At 33.8% G+C, this 21684-nt stretch overlaps 4 protein-coding genes across 5 annotated transcripts; 2 read left to right on the top strand and 2 right to left on the bottom strand.

Moving 5' to 3' along the window:
• Window positions 1-462: 462 nt before the first annotated feature.
• On the bottom strand, window positions 463-6968 carry LOC132913438 (bone morphogenetic protein receptor type-1B). Its single transcript, XM_060971794.1, has 4 exons — window positions 6827-6968; window positions 1922-2921; window positions 1421-1736; window positions 463-1332 (listed from the first exon to the last, which is right to left on the bottom strand). The coding sequence occupies exons 1-4, from the start codon at window positions 6915-6917 to the stop codon at window positions 1204-1206; spliced, it is 1536 nt and encodes a 511-aa protein (XP_060827777.1). The 5' UTR covers window positions 6918-6968; the 3' UTR covers window positions 463-1203.
• A 4468-nt stretch (window positions 6969-11436) lies between these two features.
• On the top strand, window positions 11437-13243 carry LOC132913477 (uncharacterized). Of its 2 annotated transcripts, XM_060971877.1 has the most exons (5): window positions 11437-11745; window positions 11914-12028; window positions 12143-12339; window positions 12417-12581; window positions 12684-13243. In XM_060971877.1, the coding sequence occupies exons 2-5, from the start codon at window positions 11924-11926 to the stop codon at window positions 12733-12735; spliced, it is 519 nt and encodes a 172-aa protein (XP_060827860.1). In that variant the 5' UTR covers window positions 11437-11745; window positions 11914-11923; the 3' UTR covers window positions 12736-13243. The 2 variants fall into 2 exon arrangements, with proteins under 2 accessions (XP_060827860.1, XP_060827861.1); XM_060971878.1 differs by lacking the exon at window positions 11437-11745 and having other exon boundaries at window positions 11888-12028.
• Window positions 13244-13458: 215 nt separating this feature from the next.
• LOC132913463 (meteorin-like protein) lies at window positions 13459-17218 on the top strand. Its single transcript, XM_060971858.1, has 3 exons — window positions 13459-14515; window positions 15389-16040; window positions 16139-17218. Exons 1-3 carry the CDS (start codon window positions 14382-14384, stop codon window positions 16352-16354), a joined length of 1002 nt encoding a protein of 333 aa, XP_060827841.1. The 5' UTR covers window positions 13459-14381; the 3' UTR covers window positions 16355-17218.
• Window positions 17219-17494: 276 nt separating this feature from the next.
• LOC132913418 (testis-expressed protein 2) lies at window positions 17495-21624 on the bottom strand. The gene is made up of 4 exons (XM_060971758.1): window positions 21380-21624; window positions 18251-21260; window positions 18070-18142; window positions 17495-17974 (listed from the first exon to the last, which is right to left on the bottom strand). Exons 1-4 carry the CDS (start codon window positions 21426-21428, stop codon window positions 17642-17644), a joined length of 3465 nt encoding a protein of 1154 aa, XP_060827741.1. The 5' UTR covers window positions 21429-21624; the 3' UTR covers window positions 17495-17641.
• Between the last annotated feature and the right edge of the window lie 60 nt (window positions 21625-21684).

Below are 21684 nucleotides of genomic sequence, written 5' to 3'. Positions count from 1 at the left end.
AATTTGGATACATAATATTAAAAAGACAATTTTTTAAGAATTGTCGATGAAAATTTTTATAATTTCTAATTCTTGTAAATTTTACCGATCCGCTAAATAATTTTATAGAACAAATCGATATATTTATATTTTTATCAAAATAATATTAAATCTTACAAAATACTTTCACGAATAAAATTGCATTGCCAAAACGTGGCTTTGAAATTTAACAATCGACGAACTAAATGAAATAATATGACGTTTGTTAACTTAAAAATATAAATTATATACTACAATGTAGATAATACAATATCATATAAAGAGACACAGTATTTAACGTCAAAATCAACACAACGGAAAACCATATTAATAAAAAATAATTTTCCTATCTTAGAAGTCAATAATAAGCGTAGTAAAAAAAATGTATGGAAACTGAATATTACTAAAATTTACCTCGTATCCTGAGGTATTCTGACATATAAGAATATTTCAAATATTTATATTTTACAATCGCTACATATTTCATACGTTCTTAATATAAAGATCGTCTTTATATCTATAAACGACTTAAAATTTCATGTATCCTGTAAGATATTTCATTTTCCGAATAAAATTGTACACTCATTGTAGTATTGCACTTTTCAATGACAATCATATCAAAAGCATATGAATATTATAGATTAACACGATTCTGTTAATGGTGGGATTTTAATACGTATAAATTCGTAACATTGAATAGATACGATAAATTTAAATGCTATCATCAAAACGGTGTTTTCACTTTTCTATAGATTTTTGCTATTAAATTTATTTGAAATGTTTTTGTTTAGCGTTCATGCGCGCTTGTTTTTTTGGCTGGAAAAACAATTATTTTTTCTAAGTAGTAGCCATTGTTGAATACATTCAATAAATTTTAACACAGTGAGGCGCGTTAGAACATAGACTATTCATCATGTTTTGTCGCCTTTCACATAAAAACAAAAGATATACACATATACAACGTTCATTCATAATTTCTTTCTTCTTAACTCACAATTGATCATTCATTTGATCATACAAATTCGCACATTCATACATTTTCATGTATTTTTAAATCTTAATATTCAGTCTTCAGGCTTGCAGTCTGTCAATAAATCTATGTACACCGGGTTATTTACAAGGGAAGAAATTATTTTTCAGCTACTAGCGATAAGATAGAACACATTCGACGAATATCGTCGAACGCTATACGATTTTAATAGCATTATCAATATGTAGTTTTGATATTGTCTTTTTCACACGTAGCGCTGTTAAACGAACGGCTGGATTTGCGTGCCAACATTCGGCTATCAGCTTACTCAGCGCAAACAGAATCTGTAACAAAAGGCAAAAACATTTTTTAATGTAAAAAACGTTTTACTAAGATGCTATTATGTAAAAATATGATTATTTCTATTCTTACTGAATCATTTTCCCACCGCGCTGGTATTATTGGACGTAATCGTTTTACGCAAACTGCTAGTCGCATATCTTCAAAGTCTGGATCACTTGGAACAACATCATGGTATGGCAAAGCATATGGTTCCACCATAGAACTTTTGCTACCTGTAATGCATCTTCTGCAAGCTTCCCAAAGCACAAGACCAACAGAATACATATCTGCCATTTTGAAAGCATCAAAGGAAGATGTGTTTAAGGTTTCATCCAAAACTTCTGGAGCCATATATCGACGAGTACCCACTCGTGTATTAGGTGCAATATCAATTTCTCCACTTTCACTGTAAATAAAACATTTCACTCCTATAACTTTGTGTATATAGTGCAAATACTAAATCAAGTCTTACAATGATTATTTCATTCTTTCATACATACATATGGATATCTACAAACATGCACATGCATGTTTTGCGCAATCATCATGATAATGATAATACATTTCCAGATTACAATATTTATTATTTACCTTATATATCTTACTGCCAAACCAAAGTCAGCAATTGCACATTCACCATTCTTTTTCACTAAAATGTTTCTACTTTTGATATCTCTATGAGCTATAGCAGGCTTTCCACGTGTGCCAAAGATCTCTGTATGAAGATGAGCAATTCCAGAAGCAATTGAAAGACATATTGCTAAAAGGCTAGGGTGATCTAGAACAGTAGTTTGGAGATAGTCATATAATGAGCCTCTTTCATGATAATCTGTAATTAATAACATTTGTGTCCAGGATCCTGTGCCTTTGATATCAGCAGCAATAAAACCCAAAATATTATCATGCCTCATTAACACTGTTTGATAAATCTCAGTTTCCCGAAACCAAGATGCTTCTTCCAATGTAAAAAATACTTTCACTGCCACTTTTTCTCCTCTCCATCTTGCAAGCCATACTTCACCATAACGTCCCTTCCCAACACACTGAGACAAGGCTAGTTGCTTGGCAATAGTTCGTTGTACTAAAAGAGGTAATCCTGATCCAGAGCCACTACTCTGATCAATAAAGTCTTTAAGCGTTCCCTGAGAAGGCACTAGGCAAGGGCCCCTTTCTTTTCTTCTGTATCTGTGATATATGATCACCATAGCTATTGAAATTACCATTAAGCATATAGACAAAATGGTAGTCAATATTATAAGTGGCGCACCCGATGCTATGGCCATTGGATTAGGTACTGTGGTAGTTCGGGGTTTATAATCAGGATATAAATCTTTGTTACATAGTGCACTTTTGTTACAGCATATTATGCTTTTCCCCTGTAAGTGTGGCACAAGGTATCCTTTACATTGCATAAAACCTTGTTCATCTGGTGGTAGACAGCCAAATGACCATTCAGGCACATATTCTCCTGATTCTGCATCCCAAACTTCTTCTACTGCACTGAAACAATGACCACCAGGTCTCCCCTCACAAGTTCCATTTTCTCGATCATCTGGACAGTGCCCTTCACAATAACACGTAATTCCTAATGCTGAAACATGAAGAATAAACTTAAATAATTAGTCTTAAAACAATGTAACACAATTGTGGAATTGGAATAGTAAATACTATAAATTTATGTGGAATGCTAGAATAATCTATTGTAGCTTTTAGACCTATGATCGTAACATGCAAAATTAACGAGAATGTATCTTTCTTTTTTATTTGAAATCTTTACTTCAATTCTTTAATTATTCTATGTATAAATATTATAGTAAAAATGAATGAAATTAACAAAAATGGTCGCTAAGAATCGTTATTCCATTATTAACGTTTGAAATAACAACAAATGACGTCTGTATGATCCAAATGACCGTGAGTTCCAACAAAAAGGAATTATATGTATAAGAAATAGAAGGAGAGTCGAAGAGAATGAGAAGGATCGGGTAAATCGCTTATCTTCTGTCGCAGAATTACTCTTGTGTCTATTTTACGGTGACCGCTCTATTTATATCTTCAAATATTTAGATGAAAGATTAATCTTCTGAATGTGTGCTGTTCTTGTTCCATCCCTTTGGTCCTTCCCCTTTCTCGCTTCTGTCGGAATTCTTATTTATTTTTTTTAAAATAACGAATTATACGTAAACTAGAAAACTGCAAAATATTGTAACATTTTAAGTTAATTATGCAGTAACGGTATAAGTTGAAGATCACGAGCGTTAATATTTTTGTTAAATGTAAGCTTTTCCTTCGTGATAATAATTTCAAAAAATAAAAAAGGAGAAAAAAATAAAAAGAATTGGGTGATTTCTCAGGTTTGAAATGTGTTGTTAATAATCCGTAATTCAAATTTAAATTGTATTTTGCTGAGAGTATGTGTTCATAACCGACCAGTTTTTTAGCCTGCGGCATAATAACGCCGTGTGTGCCGATCGCACCGTACAAGGAAATCACTGATGCACGATTGTCCGACAATTTCCAAGAGAGGTAAAACATGTTTAGTGCGGTTTCAGTCACGTGTTTCTTTTATCCTTATTTGAAGAGTAAGGAGAAAAACAAGAAATGTCACAAAATAGCTTTATTAGGAAAATTAAGTTTTAATATTTTACTAGAAAAGAAATAACATCTAATGAATTTAACTGTATTGTTCATAAAATGAAATTTATATCTTGCTTAGGCATCACAAAAAAGAATAATTAATAAAATATTAGTTATTCTCATCTGTGTTTCGTTCCAGTGCAGAGTGGACATTCCTCATTTTTCATTAGTGTACTAAATCTTTAACACTATCTTTAACACTAACTTTAACACTATCTAGAGATATTTTGAATATTATAATCATTATGATTTGATAGTTCCAGAGTCTTAGTTATCACAAAAATGTGTTATAAAATGGTAAATCACGAAAAAAAGGGCATTTCTTGTTTTTACCTCCTTATCCTCCATTTATTTCACAAATGTCAAAAAAAGGTCTCATAATGGTCAATAACTGATTTGTATTTTTCTAAGATAGAAATTATTCAATAAGAGATTCGATATAATCCAGAAAAGGAGAACAAGGAGCTGAATTAAATTAAGTTGAATTGAATCGGATAGCTTCCTAGGTGCTCAAACGAATAAGTCTCGATAAGTTTCCATACATAGATATTCTTTTGTACGACTTTCGCGAAATAATTAGCACATATAGAGTAGCGAGAAAACTACTATTAACGATACGATGCATTTTAAACATAAACGATCTTAGCTTCTGCGCGTGACAAAAAATAATATTGATGTAAAACAGATATTAAGATTTCCCTGTAATCTTCAACTCCAATCAAGTATCAACAATTTAACTGGTATTCAGGTCTCTTCGCTAGAATTACGCCATTTTATTTTGGTGCAACTAACATTTACCGAAGATCAAAGAGTTAAAGCGTAATAGAAATCGCTTGACAGGAACCTTAACATAAGTCGATAGCATTTATAGCATTGAAGAGTACAAAACGAAAATTGAAGGGTGTAAGTAAAAGTGCAAATTCAAATTAAATCTTAAACTACATATTAACTAATAAGATATCCTATTGAATGTGTGTGTGTGTGTGTGTGTGTGTGTGTATCAAGCGACAAGGTTTTATCGGTTTTTATATTTTCTATAGAAGAGCGTATTAACAAACGATGCATAACGTATATATATAAAACTTTTTACATGTCTTAACTACAAATACATATTCTCGTTGTTAATTAGGAAAATGTATATGATATGTAATAATACGGTTTCAATTGATATGTGCAGAGTTCAGACATCATGATGGCGCAGTGTATCTGCCGCGCGATGAATATCGTGTTTAACGAGATGCGAACTGTTCTACATGTTTAAGTAACGATATTATATATGTACATATATTACATATTACAATAGCTTTTCCGAAGACACAATGATATGAAAATCCAAAGTAATTGCGCAGTTCAGTGATTTTTCCTAATTCTGATTATTTAATTTCAGTCCCCTTTTACGAAATAAAGCAAAATTTTTTAATTATAATGTTCTTTCAATTTACTCTACTTACTAACTTAACCTAATCTAACCTACCATTTTTATTAAATTTTGAACATTAAATAAATTAAATTGAAAATTCTAAATATGACATTTTTTCATAAAATAATAAAAAGTATATTAATTTCTCAAGTTCTTCCGATAAATCTGTTCGTTTCATGATGATAATTTTAAGTAAAAATGGAATTGGAATGAAATAGTGAAAATTGGGAGAAGTTACTAAACTATAATTATCGAATCTGACATTGTTGATACGAGCACGATAATACTGCATGAGATGAGTAAAAAATAAGGAAAAGGAATGGAATTTGAACAGTGTTTAGAGATAGTGGTGTGGATCATGAAACCTGAATGTAACACAACAACGCAACACAAGCCTACATCCAACCTGTCAAAATCCGAGGAAAGCAATGAATTTGGAGATTAAGAAGTCAGTCGTTCTCTCGAGAAAGCAATTTCGGCAAGGCCTAAAATTAATCTGAACTGAAGCTACGGGGACAAACAAACAACTAGACAGAAATACAGGATAGTCACACGTGAAACCAATGAGACCACTCGAATATGGCGCGAGTCACGTGAAAAAAAGGAAAGAAAAGTAGGAAAAGGTCGAGGCACAGTCGAGGGGAACTTTAGAGTGTATAACAGCAACGAAACACTGTTGTTGGTATTTCAGTACCTAACCTTAACGCCGAACCTCCTCTTTCTTGCTCGTCGCTCGCTTTTCTTCTCCTCCTTCTCTCATCTCCGAGTCAAGGGTAAGAAAGAATGTGCGCTACTTTGGTATAAGAATTCCTTTTGCAAAAATACACTCGTCGCGTAGTGAATCACAGTCTGCGCACTCACGAATATCGAAACTCGCGTTTGTTTACGAAAAATTGAAGTTTGTAAATAGTACCGATAAAATTGAATCGTAATAAGTGTTGTGGAAACACTGTCGAATCCGCTATTCGATACTATTATCGCTTAAGGCTTAAGGAAATTCTCTAAATCGCGCTAAAAAAGAAGATTGCCCTAAAATCTTATCTTATTTTGATCTTTTGCTTTCGCAAAACATTAAAAAACCAGGCATGTGTTTGTTGTCAATATGTTGAAAGAAAAAGTAGTGCTGCAGCATCATTAATCAAAACGAGAGCGACTAAGATTGAGAGAGAAAGAGGAATAGCAGCGAGGGAGAGCAGAATAGCATAGAGGAAGGGAGGGAGGGAGGGAGGGAGAGAAAGAGAGAGAGAGAGACAGGAACGGCAGAACGTTCATTCGTGTAGCAAAAGGCGAACAATGGTTAACAGCATACATTAATCGTTCTCACGTCGAGAATCCGCATCCGATCGATTCTTTGGTACATTGCACACTGTTGCACTTACTACTTTACGTAAAATACATCTTGTACGTACAATTGTAAAACAGATCACGAATATACTCACCACAAACAAATTTCGTGATAAACACTCCTAAGCTGATCCACAGGCCGTATTTACATCCGCGCCGACCTGGGGTGGCGAAGAGCGCAGCCATTTTCTACATCCGAGAGCACATACTTCACTGTGACGTAGGGCGAGACGCGTCGGCCGCAGAGCGCAGGCTGGATCAGGTTCGGCTCTTTCCGTCCTTCTACGGAAAGAACTGACAGCTTATTGGAGAGCTGGTTTTGTAGCACTTCGGCTGTTAAACAAAGACAACTGCTTGAGATTATCTAAAAGAGAGAAACAAAGATATGTTCACGTATCAGCAGCGTATCTTTAATTCGTGGTACCTGCACAAACTATTTCGAATTTTTTCTAATTGAACGATATTTCAAATAAATATGAAATTTCAATCAAAATTGGTCCATAAATATTCAATATATATATAGTCAACTTCTTATTTTTTTAATCGCATTTACGCACAGATACATCTTTGCAGTATTCTCAGTTTTCGTGATATATATTTCGTGTTTAAATCATTATCTAATTCATCAATGTTCATTTTAAATGATCATTTGAAATGAAATTAAAATTTTATCCGAGAGAGATTTTTCGAACAAGATGTTTTGTTTAGTTCCTTAGTTTCTCAGCTCATTTGTTTTTGTACTACATTATTCAAACGTGGATTACATACTTAATTTGTTTAATATCTTATACATGATTAAATTCTTGAAATCGCTAAAACACCGTCGTAGATCCTTTTTATCTTATCCGTAAAGATTTCACATTTGAAGCTACGTACCTGGTCTGTCATCGTAGCTATATAGTAGGGAGTGTGCGACGGCGCCCATAGGGCGCCATCGTGCCGCGACGAATGCGGTTTCTGAGATGTTTCTTATTCTCTCTTCTTTTCCTCTTCGTTGACTACATGTTCCTAGTACCGATGCTTTAGGGAACTAAATCAGAAAACTCATAAGGAAATACAAGAGAGAATGGTTTTTTTAAAAGGTGCGAAGGTTCTCGCGACTGACGCATGGACTTAGACAAAGCTGGAACTCAGCTTTATTGAATCTTTTCATTCTATCCGTATACATATTTATTGTCGACTAACAGACTAACCGTACCAGAATACAAAGATTTTATACAACTATATATTATGTAGCTCCACAGCAGAACATAAAATTACGATTCGTTAAACTTTATTCTAAGGCACTCTAAGTTATTCGCTTCTTTTTCTTTCGATAGTATTTGATATTTTTTATATTTTTTATTTCGATATTTTATAGTGATATGTATACGATATATACATATAGTCCACAAAGAAATCTTTCATCCCGAAAACCCGATTCCTTTACGTTGTGTACATTCTGACATATGCATGTATCGATATATCTGCATCGATATACGAGGTAAAATGATAAAACGCGTGCGAAATGAGAGGAATCAGAGAGAAGGGCAATACATATTTCGCCGACAGTTTTGAAAGTGGTGCATTCGCACTTATGCGGCGCCGTTTTGATAATCGAGCCGATTGGACAAAATGGAACGCACCATGGGGGTGCGCATCACGCTGAGCTTTCAACCTTTAATCTTTAACATCGAATACGTATACTATTTTTATTTCTTCAGGATGGATATCGAGTTAACTAACAAGTGAATGGGTAATACGTTTCCATCGAGAATGATATCTGAATTTGAGAAAAATAACTTTCTGAAAGTTGTGGAATTTCGAAAGACTATATTCATTGTCATGACCATACTCTTTGCTCAATGATATTTATCAAATATTACTGTTCAAACACGAGTAAATGACAGAAATTATCGATCGATACTATTTTATTCATTCATTTTTTCATTCACCTCAATGTTAATGATTCTCAAATACCAATCAGGGAAAAATAAAAAATTACAAAATAGTTTAAAATCTGATAATCTTTTATGTTTCATTAAGATGTAACCCAGCGAGGAAAAGGTGAATGTAAAAATCGTATACGAATGAAACAATAAGAGTAACGACTACGAAAGCAAATGGATTCGAAGATAAGATTAATAACATCATGGCGATATACATGTGCGTAGAGAGGATAGAGAAACGTGAACGTAGTAATATGAGGATATTGTACGTGTAATAAGAGGTACACGTTACGAGCAATATTATCGCGTGCGAGCGCAACGAACCGAGGACGTTTGATCAAAGCACCATAAATGTGCTTACTCAAGAAGAACTACATATAGGGATAAGATAAAAAGGCTGCATAGACATCGTAATATCATATATCGTGAAATACTGACTATACCGAGCCAGAAAGTATCCACTTCATTCATCAATTTATTAATTTACCGACTCGTTGAATCTTTCAACCCGACAACGCATCTCTCTTCATATACACACATATGGACTTAAGTAATACATAGTACTTACACTATATTACCGATAGTTGTTCTCTTCATAGATAATAAGTGGATTTTTATGTATCTGTGCGAAACTTAACAAAGTGGAGTATTCGTTGTAATTTTTAATAGATAAGATGAATTCCTATTTAAGTTCTATTTCTTTAATTGTATCTATAAAAATGTAAATTTACATAAAAAAACACAGTGTAATGATAAATATTAACAAATTAGAAAGAATACGTTACGATTCGATCGACAATAGACTTTGCTAAATGATGTTATTTGATGATGTTTGATTTATGTTCGATACAAAAACATCTGATCTGATTACTTACTTTGAGATTATAATCACTTGGGGATTTACCCTCTTGAGAATGAATTTGTTCAATTAAACGCGTTAAATCGAACTACCTGCCCCGATAACAGCTTTCCGTTCTTCCAACGAGTCTCGTGTGCCCATTAGGGATAACGATATCTTTAGAGCAAAGTGTTATCGCTAAAAGTCAGGTGTGTACCAGGGCATCTAGTGCTCGATCAAAGTAAGCCTACCGACGACAACTTGACAACAGAATTCGAAAAGCAAACAAGCACTCTTTTTCTTTTTCTTTGTTATTTCACTACTTACTACCTGTATTTTTTTCCGTCTCGCACGCGTGTCTAATTCCTGTTATTAAATTTTGTAAAAGTTCCTTATATGTAAATTTAGGAAAATTTTTCGTAACCTATCAAACAATATTTTATTGATTTTTTACGGAAATAGCTAGTCACTGATGAAAGTTACGCTCGGAACTAGCTACTTGTCATAATGTTAATGTTCAATTTGCTTTTAACAAAGTTCACGCGAATAATGTTTGATCTGTGTCTTGCATAAATCGCATTTTAATAAAATTTTTGTTACGAATTTCCACAAAAAGGTCATATGTAGCTGCTTGTTATTTGAACATTTTCCACGGAAGAATTTTGTGTACATATCGTGTGTATTACATAAAACATTTTAAAACTTCATTTTCAGATTTGTTTGAAATTTTATCATTATGATCATGATGGTCGCACCTCATTGATATTATTATAATGATATTTTAATGATACACATAATATATTTATAAACGATTTCTACGAATTCGCGAGTTATTGTATGTTGCTTAGTCAAGAAATTATGAGAGAAGATACAGTATTCGAAGTAGAAAGTAGAACATAACTATTGGGAATGGTACTTATTAGATTTCAGAGCTCACAGCGATAAGATAAGGGTATGTTGTACACTAGTTACGGTCCTGATACACTTAGTTAGTCCTTATTCAGAGATGCGATGGATGAAGGTGAGGCGCGAGGGCAGGCACCTATAACAAAGATCCATCGGAACCGGTTTCGTGTTCTGCCCTTTTTTTACATTCCCGAAAGAGGTCCCGCCGAGCCACGGGTGTGAAAACCGACACCCACCCCCACTTGTTATTTTGTCAAAACAAAGCCCTGTGAAAATTATAGGAATCACGCAGCATCATCAACTTACTCATTTCTCTTTTTTCCTCTGAACATTTACTCCTGTCAAATTATTCTCGACCGCACACGTTCTCAGTACGTTTTCTAGCCCTACCCTGATCGAACGTAACGCCGAACGAATTCCATCATTCTACCGTTCTACATTCCTCTCCATTCAATCGAAATCGAATATGCCACACATAGATTTTAACGAAATCTAAGGTGGAAGAAAAAGGAAAAGGCAGAGAGTGAGAGAGAGAAACGGGAGAAAAAGAAAGAAATTACAAAATTAATTTTTAAATTCACACAATCGTGAAAATAATAACAGAACAATAATTTTACAACTACTAAGATGTAAGAAGTTTTTAGACTGTTAGACTGCTCAATAAATTTTATCCGTAATACTAGTATTTCTTTTTATGTTTACTTCTGTAACGTTCCTCAACTATAACGTTCCTTGTGTCAGTTTCTATATATTTTACAAAATTATTCAGATCTTTTACTCTTGTATTTTCTCCGCATTTTGCTATTACAATAATAGTATAGAGAAAGTTACTAGATAATAGAAATATTTCTATATTAATTGTGTTCAATATTAAAGGTTAGTGTTATTAAGTCAATTTAAAGTTATTCCATTACAATTAATTGAAATTCACTTCATCTATCATTTTACTATGACAAGCTATTTCATCTGCATTTCCATTCGTTCGTTCTTTTACAGAAACCTGTTATGTTGACATAGGGTAAATTTCTTGTCAGGCGGTAACGATGATTTCGTCTATGTTTTTAGCACACGTTTCTCCTTGTCATTTTAATGTCACATGTTACATTACCGATATATCATAAAATAACATTGCGACATTAATAGTGGTTAGAATTAAAACTATCTTTGTGAAATTAAGAATATAATGTACAGTAGAACAGGATACATCTAATGAGTCATCAACTCATCACAGATCTTATAATTACAAATAAAATAAAGAATTTCATTTCCTTATACATAATATTTGTTCGTTAATTTTACAAATTCTCATATGAGAGAATAAACAATTGATTGGGACGGTTAGGTAACACAAACACACACATTCTCTCAAAAGAAAATATTGAATTCTTCATGTTAGATTTCACATGTTTTAATCGTCGTAATAAAAATTTGATAACATATACTATACGGTCGTATGAAATCTAGTTACGTATCTAACACTTATTTTTTAGTAATAACTGAAATTTTTTAGTGACAGAAACATGAGTGAAGATGTAAAATGCTCTCAATATAATGTTAAACGAAATAAAAAATTGTCAGACGTTTTCCCTTTGCAAGCATCTGGACGATCTCAGTCTATCAAAGAAGTAAGTAAATTCGTCTACATTGTTCTGCTACGTATGTATATCACATGATACACCACATTCCTAGCCAGCTTATTATACTTGTTCAATTCCTTGAATCGCAAATCAACTTTATAGAGTAATGTGACGCATACGATATCTAAGGAACAAGATTACTTGAATGAAAAAAATATTTTTAATATATTCCATTTTCTGCTCTCTCATGTGATCATTCATCAACCAGCAGATCCTATCCAATACTTGTATGAATTGCTCGATGATTTTATATTATTTAGATCGGGGCTCAAAGAGCCACGATTACTTTGGACAGAAAGGTATGTTACGTTACTGTGGTCACTGTCACGTTTGAAAATATATGTGTACATATTTTATTCTTATTCCATTTATTCAGGCATCTTAATGCGATATTCGAAAATATTCTCTTCCATGATTCGGAATTTTTACCTTTGGATGGTTATAAAACTGCTATGAAAACAATGGGCGTGCGTTCTTACGATCCATGTCCAGATCAGCTTGTCCGAGGATATGTAGATCGGCAAACTTTTTATACGGAAGCGTAAGAGATAACCTTTCGTTACCTTACCTAAGATGGATTTACAAATTATGTTTGAATATTTATAAATCAAAAAAGAATGGGAATGTTCGTATTCTTTTCCAGATTGAACAGCATGAAAAATGAATTGTTGCATATGGCGACCGAAACCAGTTGACGTACATAGGCGTGAAACAAAATTAGCTTATAATTCCTTTGCATATCGTATACTTCATCGCAGAGCGTATATATTTTATGTCTACTTATTATTAAATATATACAGTGGTTCACGAAAATATTCGAACACTTACCATGGAAAATTTTTATGAATATATTAATTAATAGAAATTTTTTATATATATTACGTGTGTTATACAAAACATTTTGAAATTTCATTAGCAATGTATTGAGACTCGATCTCCTGATTATATACTAATAAAATTTGAAACAAATTTAAAAATATGCATACAAACTACAAAATATTTAGCGCAAATATACGTTTCTTAAAGGTCACAAAGATATTTAAACAATCAAATATTCATTATATTAATAAACCTCGATATTTAGCGGAACCATCTTTAACATTATTATATGTTTAAGATGTTTGCAATAAATGTCTTGCAATTTCTATATGTATTTTCATGTTGATTTCAATGTCCAATGTAAATATAGTAATAGTCGTATCATAAAAGTTTTCTACAGGAAGTGTTCAAATATTTTTGTGAGCTACTGTATTATTACGATGCAAATTTTATTTATATGCGTAGAAAAAAATGAATTTCTTTTGCTAATAAATACGATCAACGATATGTTCTTGTGTCACGTTGAAAAAGTATAGAAACGAAAGGAAACGAAAACGAGACGAGACGAGAACAGAAACATGACAAAGCCACTCGAAGAACCAACCAGAGAGAGGAGAGAAGGGTGAGAGTCAACAGACGAAGCGAGTCGAGGTAAAACGAGTCGACTCGAGTCGAAGTGGACTCTAACGAGCATGGTAAAGAACGTCAGGCTAGAGAGAAAGTGAGTGAGCGTGCGTGCGTGCGAGCAAGCGAGCGCGCAACCAAACGATATAGTTCGAAATAGTTGTGCACAAGTTGTGTAAACGGTGTTGGCACGCGTAGCTGATCAAACCGATCGAGATTTGCGTGTGCTTTAACTTCATCGTACTATAACATCGCCTTGTGATCAAACCTTTCTACTTTCAACGCATTCAACGGTAACAAGCATGATCCTTAGAATTTCCTCCGTCTTGTTCCTCGTGCGTACACCATTACACGATCGTTCGACGAAGAATACGCAGTGCAGAAACCAGAGCAAGTAGTTTACACCAGTGAGCGCAATCTAAGGACATTCGTGATTTATTTTGTCTTTGAATTCTTTAACGCTAGACTATTACTACATCGTTATGCCATTCGCATTTCTAATAACGATGGTTAATCTGAAATCAAATATCGTGTTTTCCTGTAACAGCAACGAAATTATATTAGAAGAGTGAAATATCAATATTTCGAAGAAAGAAGAACTTTACTGTCGAATACTTGTACACGCATTCGTGTACAATTTTTTTGCTAGCACAGCACCAATTTTCTTTATCTAGTGTACATACATATGTGTAAGGAAACGTATATATATACATGAATGTTTTCCCTGTAAAATTGTAAAAAATCATAACCAACGATGTTGAAAACGTATACTACCACTGTTATTACTACGAGTTAAATCGAATTTGGAATTTAAGAAACATCGGATTGGGAAGATTTCCTCTTGCAGAAATGCAAATTCTAATTGAAATTTAGTCGAAACGATACGGAATCACGAAAAATGAGACTGCTCACATTTATGGCCTGTTCGGTGCTTTTACTGTCTTTACTGCTACTCATTAGCATCGTGTCATCGGCCCCTTCCTATGAACATGTTGCCCTTCAGGCTGCCGACCAATGTGATTGGATTGGAAGGTTAGTATTCTTTATTCTTGTTATATTCTCGATTTCGATCGATCCATAAAAAAATTAAATATTCAGTTTGAAATATTATGAAATATTTGTAAGCCTGTCTTTTTATCTGCATTTTTTTCCAATGACTTATTCCGAAACTCGCACAATTATCATTTTCCCTCCAATTGAATCTGTTACGCAAAAAATTCATCAATTTTATCCCCACGTTTACATTTAAGTGCTTATGCATACGTGTATATCTTTTTAAATTCCTCTTGATAACGGGTAACGAAATCATGTATGTATCTAATAAACATATATGTGTATATATGTACATATACATATATATAAACTTTTATTAAGCGCGAAACCAGTCGCCCGACTTACGGTGAAACCGGTTTTCCTCGTCCAACGAACAAACACAAGCAAACCTAAGAAAGATCGCATGGACTGGACTAGAGCATTCGATTTATCATCTCTTTCTCCTTTATAAGGGAGAACGAGTGGCTTGCGTGCATGTATCTATGTATCTCGACGTATGCACGTATGTATGTATGTATATATGCACAAGTAGAAAGAAATGTACAACAAGCTAAAAAGGAAGAATGATTACGTGGCCAAGTGCAGTTGTCGATAATAACCATTATCATCCTAAAAAACGAAAGAACCGTTTCTGCTGTTATAATTCCATTTCAACTGAAGACTTAAAAAAGAAAGAATCAAGATGATATAAAGATATAGGGAAATTGTCTGAATATCTTTCATCTCCGGAATATGTATAATATACCAAAATATAATATGATTGTACTCATATACATATAAGAAGATAGAAATAAGTAATGTATATTTAATCAGGACGTAAATAATTTCTTTCTCTGCCTGATTACGTTACAGCGGAGGTGGAGGCCGAGGTGTTCGACCAGTATATTTGCGATGTTCCAGAGGAACGGTACTTTGGCGGTATCCACGAGGAGCTTTACGAGTTGTTCTCTCGCCCCCTGTTTTAGCTGGATTCGTATCGAAAGTAAATTACGGAATGAATCACGGAAAAAGCAACGTCAATAAGAAAAACGACAGCTATTGGAACGACAACGATGACCCGTTTCAGTTATCTGGTTTCCGTACTTGTACCAAGATTTCAGGTCCAGTACGAGTATATCTGGAAACTCATGGCAAACTTCGGTCAATATACTCGCCGAGGGACGGCAAAGATATAGCTTCACATAGATGTTTTCATGCGAAAAAACAACCTGCAGCACTTTACATAGAAGCGGAAGAATTTATGTCGGGTGAACTTCACAATGCGAGATTACAATATGATTTAGAAGTACGGTACGTCGACATTCGACAAGGAGTATCGCAACGATTTAATGATGAGGAAGAAGACTGTAGACCGTGCACTATGGACGAACTAGCTAAGGCGTATTGTCAAAGCGATTTCATAGCCAGAGGTACCGTAAGTGCTGTCCAGAAACGACCAAATTTAGAAGCTGCCGAACTCGTCCTTAGAGTAACAAAAATTTTACGTCGGATCGAAGAGAATGAGGTAACAGCTTTTCCTTATCTCTTTTGCTATATCTGTTCACAATTGTATACATAGACATGTTTGTAAATTAACGTTCATTTTGATGCATTTTGAAACAGAGTAACAACGATGCAGATCCTATCGATTCCCATGACCGTAAAAATGTTCGTGTAAGGGTGCCAACTGCCTGTGATGCACGTCATGGCCAAGGAGAATTTGTGATAATGGCTAAACGAAGACTCGGTGATCTTGTTCTGGTCTGTGCACCGAGAATAGAAACTTGGGCAAAAACAGTCCGCGAATTGGAAACTGCACCGTGTGTTCTTCAAAGTTAGCACACCCAAGTTCCAAGAATCACCTGTAAATAATTTATTTTCCTATTCTGCGTTGTATGAATATCGATCTCTAAACTGTGATATTGTTTTGTGGAAATTTTATCGTGAGAAATACATGACTCTTTAGCAATATAACTAACAATTTCCATCTATCTCTGTTATGATTATGCATCCCGAATTTTAACCGAGCAGTAGCAATTATCTGAACGTGTGTTTGGAATTTTAATCTAATCAATCGCCAATCGTCAATTTAGAAATTTAAACGATTATGAATACACTTCTAATTCTTATTTGTTTCATATATTTATACAAGATTAAAATTTTAATCTATATGAGTTCACTTGCATTACACATTGAAACATTAATTTAACAGTCACATTGTGATATGTACACATACGAAATATTAGTATATCGCAGTGTAGAAATAATTTACAATTATTATGCTATGTTCGAAACTGATAAATATGCGCGTTCGGTTTATTTCATATTTCGCAATTCTGACTGTGAAGTGATCAATTTACAATCCTATATTATAGTAATGTTTATAAATAATAAACAAATTACTCTATCGTTAGATTTATATTGAGTTATATTACTTCTCAATCATCGATATCATTGATGCAAAAATAATCATTGATGTCGTTGAGACACTGTTGTTATTATTAATATTAATATTATTATTATTATTATTATTATCACAAATGATACGTATTAAGCCCTTTTTGTTTTACACGATGTAAGCTTTACACATTGCGAAAGCGAAGGAATAACACGATACATGGTCCCAAAGAAACGATCAAAAATTTACATATTGGAAAGTTATGTAAAATTAAAAAATTACGAATCAATATTTTCATATGGTGTGAAAGAAACGATGCTTGAGGAACAAAAATTGATCACCATTTACTAGAACGTATTTAATACAACTTTAGTTGTTAGTCTGTTCTTAATTCTTTGTTTACAGTACTCGATTTGTTCTTAATCCGTATTCGTTGCTTTGGAATAATTACAAGCGTTTCATTATCTCTTTTCTATTTCATCGTAATTCTTTTGTCGTGAAGTTTGTCTATAAGTTATAATGCACATATAAGAAGAATATATTGCAACAGCAATACTATTGAGAAGCGTATACACGCGAAATTTTGCAACGATAATATATTTGTCATTTGCTGGTCGAATATACATTGCAATTATGAATTAGATATGGATATACTACACGGTAGTTCATTTATCAATGGATTATATACAATACGATACGACAACCAGAATTTTTCATTTATTATGCGATTACCGTATTGTTGTATAAGGATAATTAGGACATAATGGTAAAATGAGATCGTCCATATTTGGCAAAACAACCAGTTTTTCAAATTCCCTGAGTAACTTAGTTTCTATCCATTTTGTTATGTAAACGATATTAACCGTTCTTTCACCAACCGCGGGTTTTACGGTAAGACTCACTTTCGGTACGGGCTTAAAACCGTACCATAAGCGATCGGACGGTGCTGGTGGAATGTTTAATGATAGACAACCTTCGATACTTGAAACGGTAACCATCAACCGAATTTCCGTATTGGAAACACCTTCCATAGCCCTTCGAACATAGGACAGTTCGGTGGCCTGATAATTGGAACACATGAAAAAGCAAATATTAATAGGTATTGATCTGAATGTTACTAAATAAATGTTTAGAAAATGTAACAAAACATATTTACATGTTGAAAATATTTATTTGCAGCTATTTTATCCACCATACTAAGAAATTTTCTTCCAGATGATTGCGTAGATCTGCAAAAAACAAATGAAGAAAGAAAGAGAGAAAAGAAAAACTAGATAGATTAAGGAATCGACATAGAACGAAATGAATGATAAAATGATATTACTATTATAACTTACGTTGTTTCTTTGGACATATTGTACGATTGCGTTCTAGAATTATCACAATCGTCTTCTGTAGACGTTTCTGGCGTATCTTCTACATCACTATCGAAAATTGGTGATCTAGTTATCACTTCGTTTGATTTTTTTGTTGAAATAATCGTATCATCAGGAACTGATCCAGTTCTTGTCAATTTCATTAAATTCAATTTTGTTTCAACAGTCATAGTCAAGGATCCTTTATATGTTATATCTAAATTAAGCCAGAGACCTCTTTCGTTAATTACTGGTTTTGTTACATTGTGAATAACAGGAGATCCTTGACCTATTGCTACCTCTGAAACCAAAAGGCACTCCATAAAATATGGTAGTTTTATATTGGATAACTTGCGTTGTATTTTATCCTGTATAAGATGTATAGTTTCAGGACACTTGCGTACGTCGAAAAGTATACGAGCTATTAGACAATTAATCCAAAGTGAGTTTTCAACAGATGTGGAAATTGCACCTTCTGACATCGGTGAACAACTACTATCCAAGTATTTTGCCATATAAGCGTTATAATTAAGCTCAGGTACGGTTTCGTGTGAATTACTAGCTGAAAGAGAGCTTTTTGTTTCTGCGTTGATTTTATGTTGCGTTGATTGAGTATTAGGTATATTGGACGATGTATCAATCGCAAATAGTAATGAATCATTTTTTTTAACTGATCGAGATGCAGCTAAAATTAAACGTCTGTACCAATCTTCTTTTTCACGATCAGTTCTGGCAAAAATAAATATTTTTAATTTATTTTTTCGTTCACCATTATTATGATGTTCTCCTCCCTCATCCCTCTTCCCTTCCCTCCTCTCTTCCTCCTCTTCATCTTCCTCCTCCTCCTCTTCCTCTTCCTCCTCCTCCTCCTCCTCCTCCTCCTCCTCCTCTTCCTCCTCTTTTTTCTTATTTCTTTTCTTGTGTACTTTATGATGATAATAACTACCATAGTCATCAATTACCATCTGTGCTTTTTCTTCTTCTGATTTTTCTAAATCTTGTCCTTCTTTCCGTCCATTCTTTGCTTTCTTTTCATTATCTCTTTCTCCTCCTACTTTTACTGTTATTTTCTTCCCTTCCTCTTCCTCTTCCTCTTCTTCTTCCTCCTCTTCCTCTACATCATCGTCTTCTTTCATCTCATTCTGCCTCATTTTCTTTCTTTGTGTGCTCTTCTGTTGTTCTTCGTTTCTACTCTGCTTTTCCTCTTCCCACTCTTCTTCTTTTTCATTCCATGTTTTTACGATTGATTTCTTACAAGTTTTTATTTCGCTTGATATATCTCTTCGTTTCTTTTTTTTTTTATTAGTACTAGTGCAACTCTTTCTCAAGTCTCTTCTTATTTTATCCTCCTCTTTCTGTTGTTCCTTGTAGTCTTCATCCTTCTTTTTCAACTTCTCTTCCATATAAATTTCTGTTTCTTCATTCTCTACAAAACATTCTTCATATTCGTTGTCAAGATAATCACTAACTGAATCATAATTATAATTTTTATTGTCTTCGTCGTCTTCATCGGTATCTTCCACTTCCACAAACTCACAAAATTCTTGTTTTACTATTGGTTCCTCATTCTCCATATTGACAAACAAAATTTCATTCTCATCTTGTGTTTCTCCATCTAATTTTTTTGTATACTTCTTATCAAATTTATATTTGACTTTTTCTTTTAGGTCCATTTTGTGATAACTATTTATCGAATATTCATCATTGGTTGTACTTTTCAAAATTACATTACAAATTAATGCTTCCTTTTCAAGGGCTATACAAATTGGATATTTTTTACTCCATCTTCTTCTTCTGGCAAGCCCGTGGGGAAGAAGTTCTATCTTTGCTCCAGTTAAATTATAAGCTCTTTTTTTAACGAATTTTAATTTATGTTTAGGCTCATCCCAGACAGCTTTCTTTGGAACTTTTATCCTGGTTTCCAGAATACGCAAAATATTTCCCTCCATTCTGAAGAAAACAGACTTTGTGCGTGCCACATGATAATTATTCGGTTCATAATTATAAGGCAATTCATTTAACCAACCTTGATATCTTTCAACCACAGCATGTTCCTCTACAGCTGGAATCTCTAAAACATGTATTGGTTGACTAGAAAGGCATTCTTCATCTGGCAAAGTGGTTAAAATCTTCTTTAGTTTTGTTACTATGTCATAGAAGGTAACAGTTACAAAAACACCCATCATAAATCCCAGTAAATACTCTGCTAATGGAATAACATAATAAATGCAGGAAATACCAATGAGAACAGCAATAGATTTATATGTTGCTTGGCAAATTAATTGTTTAATCAATTGTAAAAACACAGTTTTGAAATCTATTTTCTTTGAAAATGCTACTGAGCCTGTATAGGTCTGTTGTGGGAAGATGTTATAATTATTGTTACTACTAGGTGGCTCTGAATTTGATGAATCATTTATTGAAGAGGAAGGAACATCTTCGCTGACATTTTGTGGAAATTCAGAAGCTTCAATGCCACTCTCAACAGACTCATCCTGTAAACTTTTGTCTTTTAAGCCAGTTTTTACTCCAGAGAAACCTACGTATCTGGCTGCATTGCCCCTTTTACGAATATCATCCACCTTTTCATCGCTAGGTGTAACACACCCTTGATCCTCAAAATCACTGACGCTTGAGCTTTCTGCTTTGGAATGACGTCGTTTCCGTTTGTCACTTTTTATTTCAGACAGTTTTTCCTCGAACGTCTTGGTTATTTTTCCTTTAATATCGGAGAATACTTTCCATGGATCCAGGGATGGCGGCGTACCTTCTAGTAAAATATTTTCCGCACTGACAGAGCGGGTTTCCGAGTTGTTTTCGGAAATATCCGACTCGTGAATGCATCTCGATGGAGTAGAAGTTACTTTGGACGAGATCTTTTCGCATTCAGGTGTTAATCGCTTCTCTTCGTCTGTGCTAGGATATATTTCTTCCAATTCGTCGTCACTAGCATGGTAATGAATTACAGGAACTGAAGTTGCAATAGGTTTACCTTGCCGAAAGAGAAACAAACGATCGATCAAGTACCTTTTGTCATATCGCTATTACGTTAACTCTGTAAAATAGATACTTATTTATCAGATCTTACCTATCTATCTAAATTAGTCTCACCTTTTATCATGGCCAGTGTTATTTTTCTCGGGCTGTGCTTAGCACTCATGGTCGAAGCAAATTGGTTCGATAATCAGCCGATTCATAAACATCCTTTAATGTACATCATCACGAATGTCGACTACGTTATTGCTTACAACGATAATCATTTTATCATTTCTTATTAATCTCTTACTATCATTTTAATCTTTTCTTATGATAAACATAATCAGAGAAACATTTGCGCGTTTACTTTCAACACCCAACTTTTGGATTCGTATGATCCAAATATGTGTACTTATGTGTGTGTGTGTGTGTGTGTGTAC

This window comes from Bombus pascuorum, chromosome 13, assembly GCF_905332965.1.
Source record: "Bombus pascuorum chromosome 13, iyBomPasc1.1, whole genome shotgun sequence".
In the NCBI taxonomy this organism is placed as follows: domain Eukaryota; kingdom Metazoa; phylum Arthropoda; class Insecta; order Hymenoptera; family Apidae; genus Bombus; species Bombus pascuorum.
This window is presented reverse-complemented; position numbering and strand designations above follow the sequence as displayed.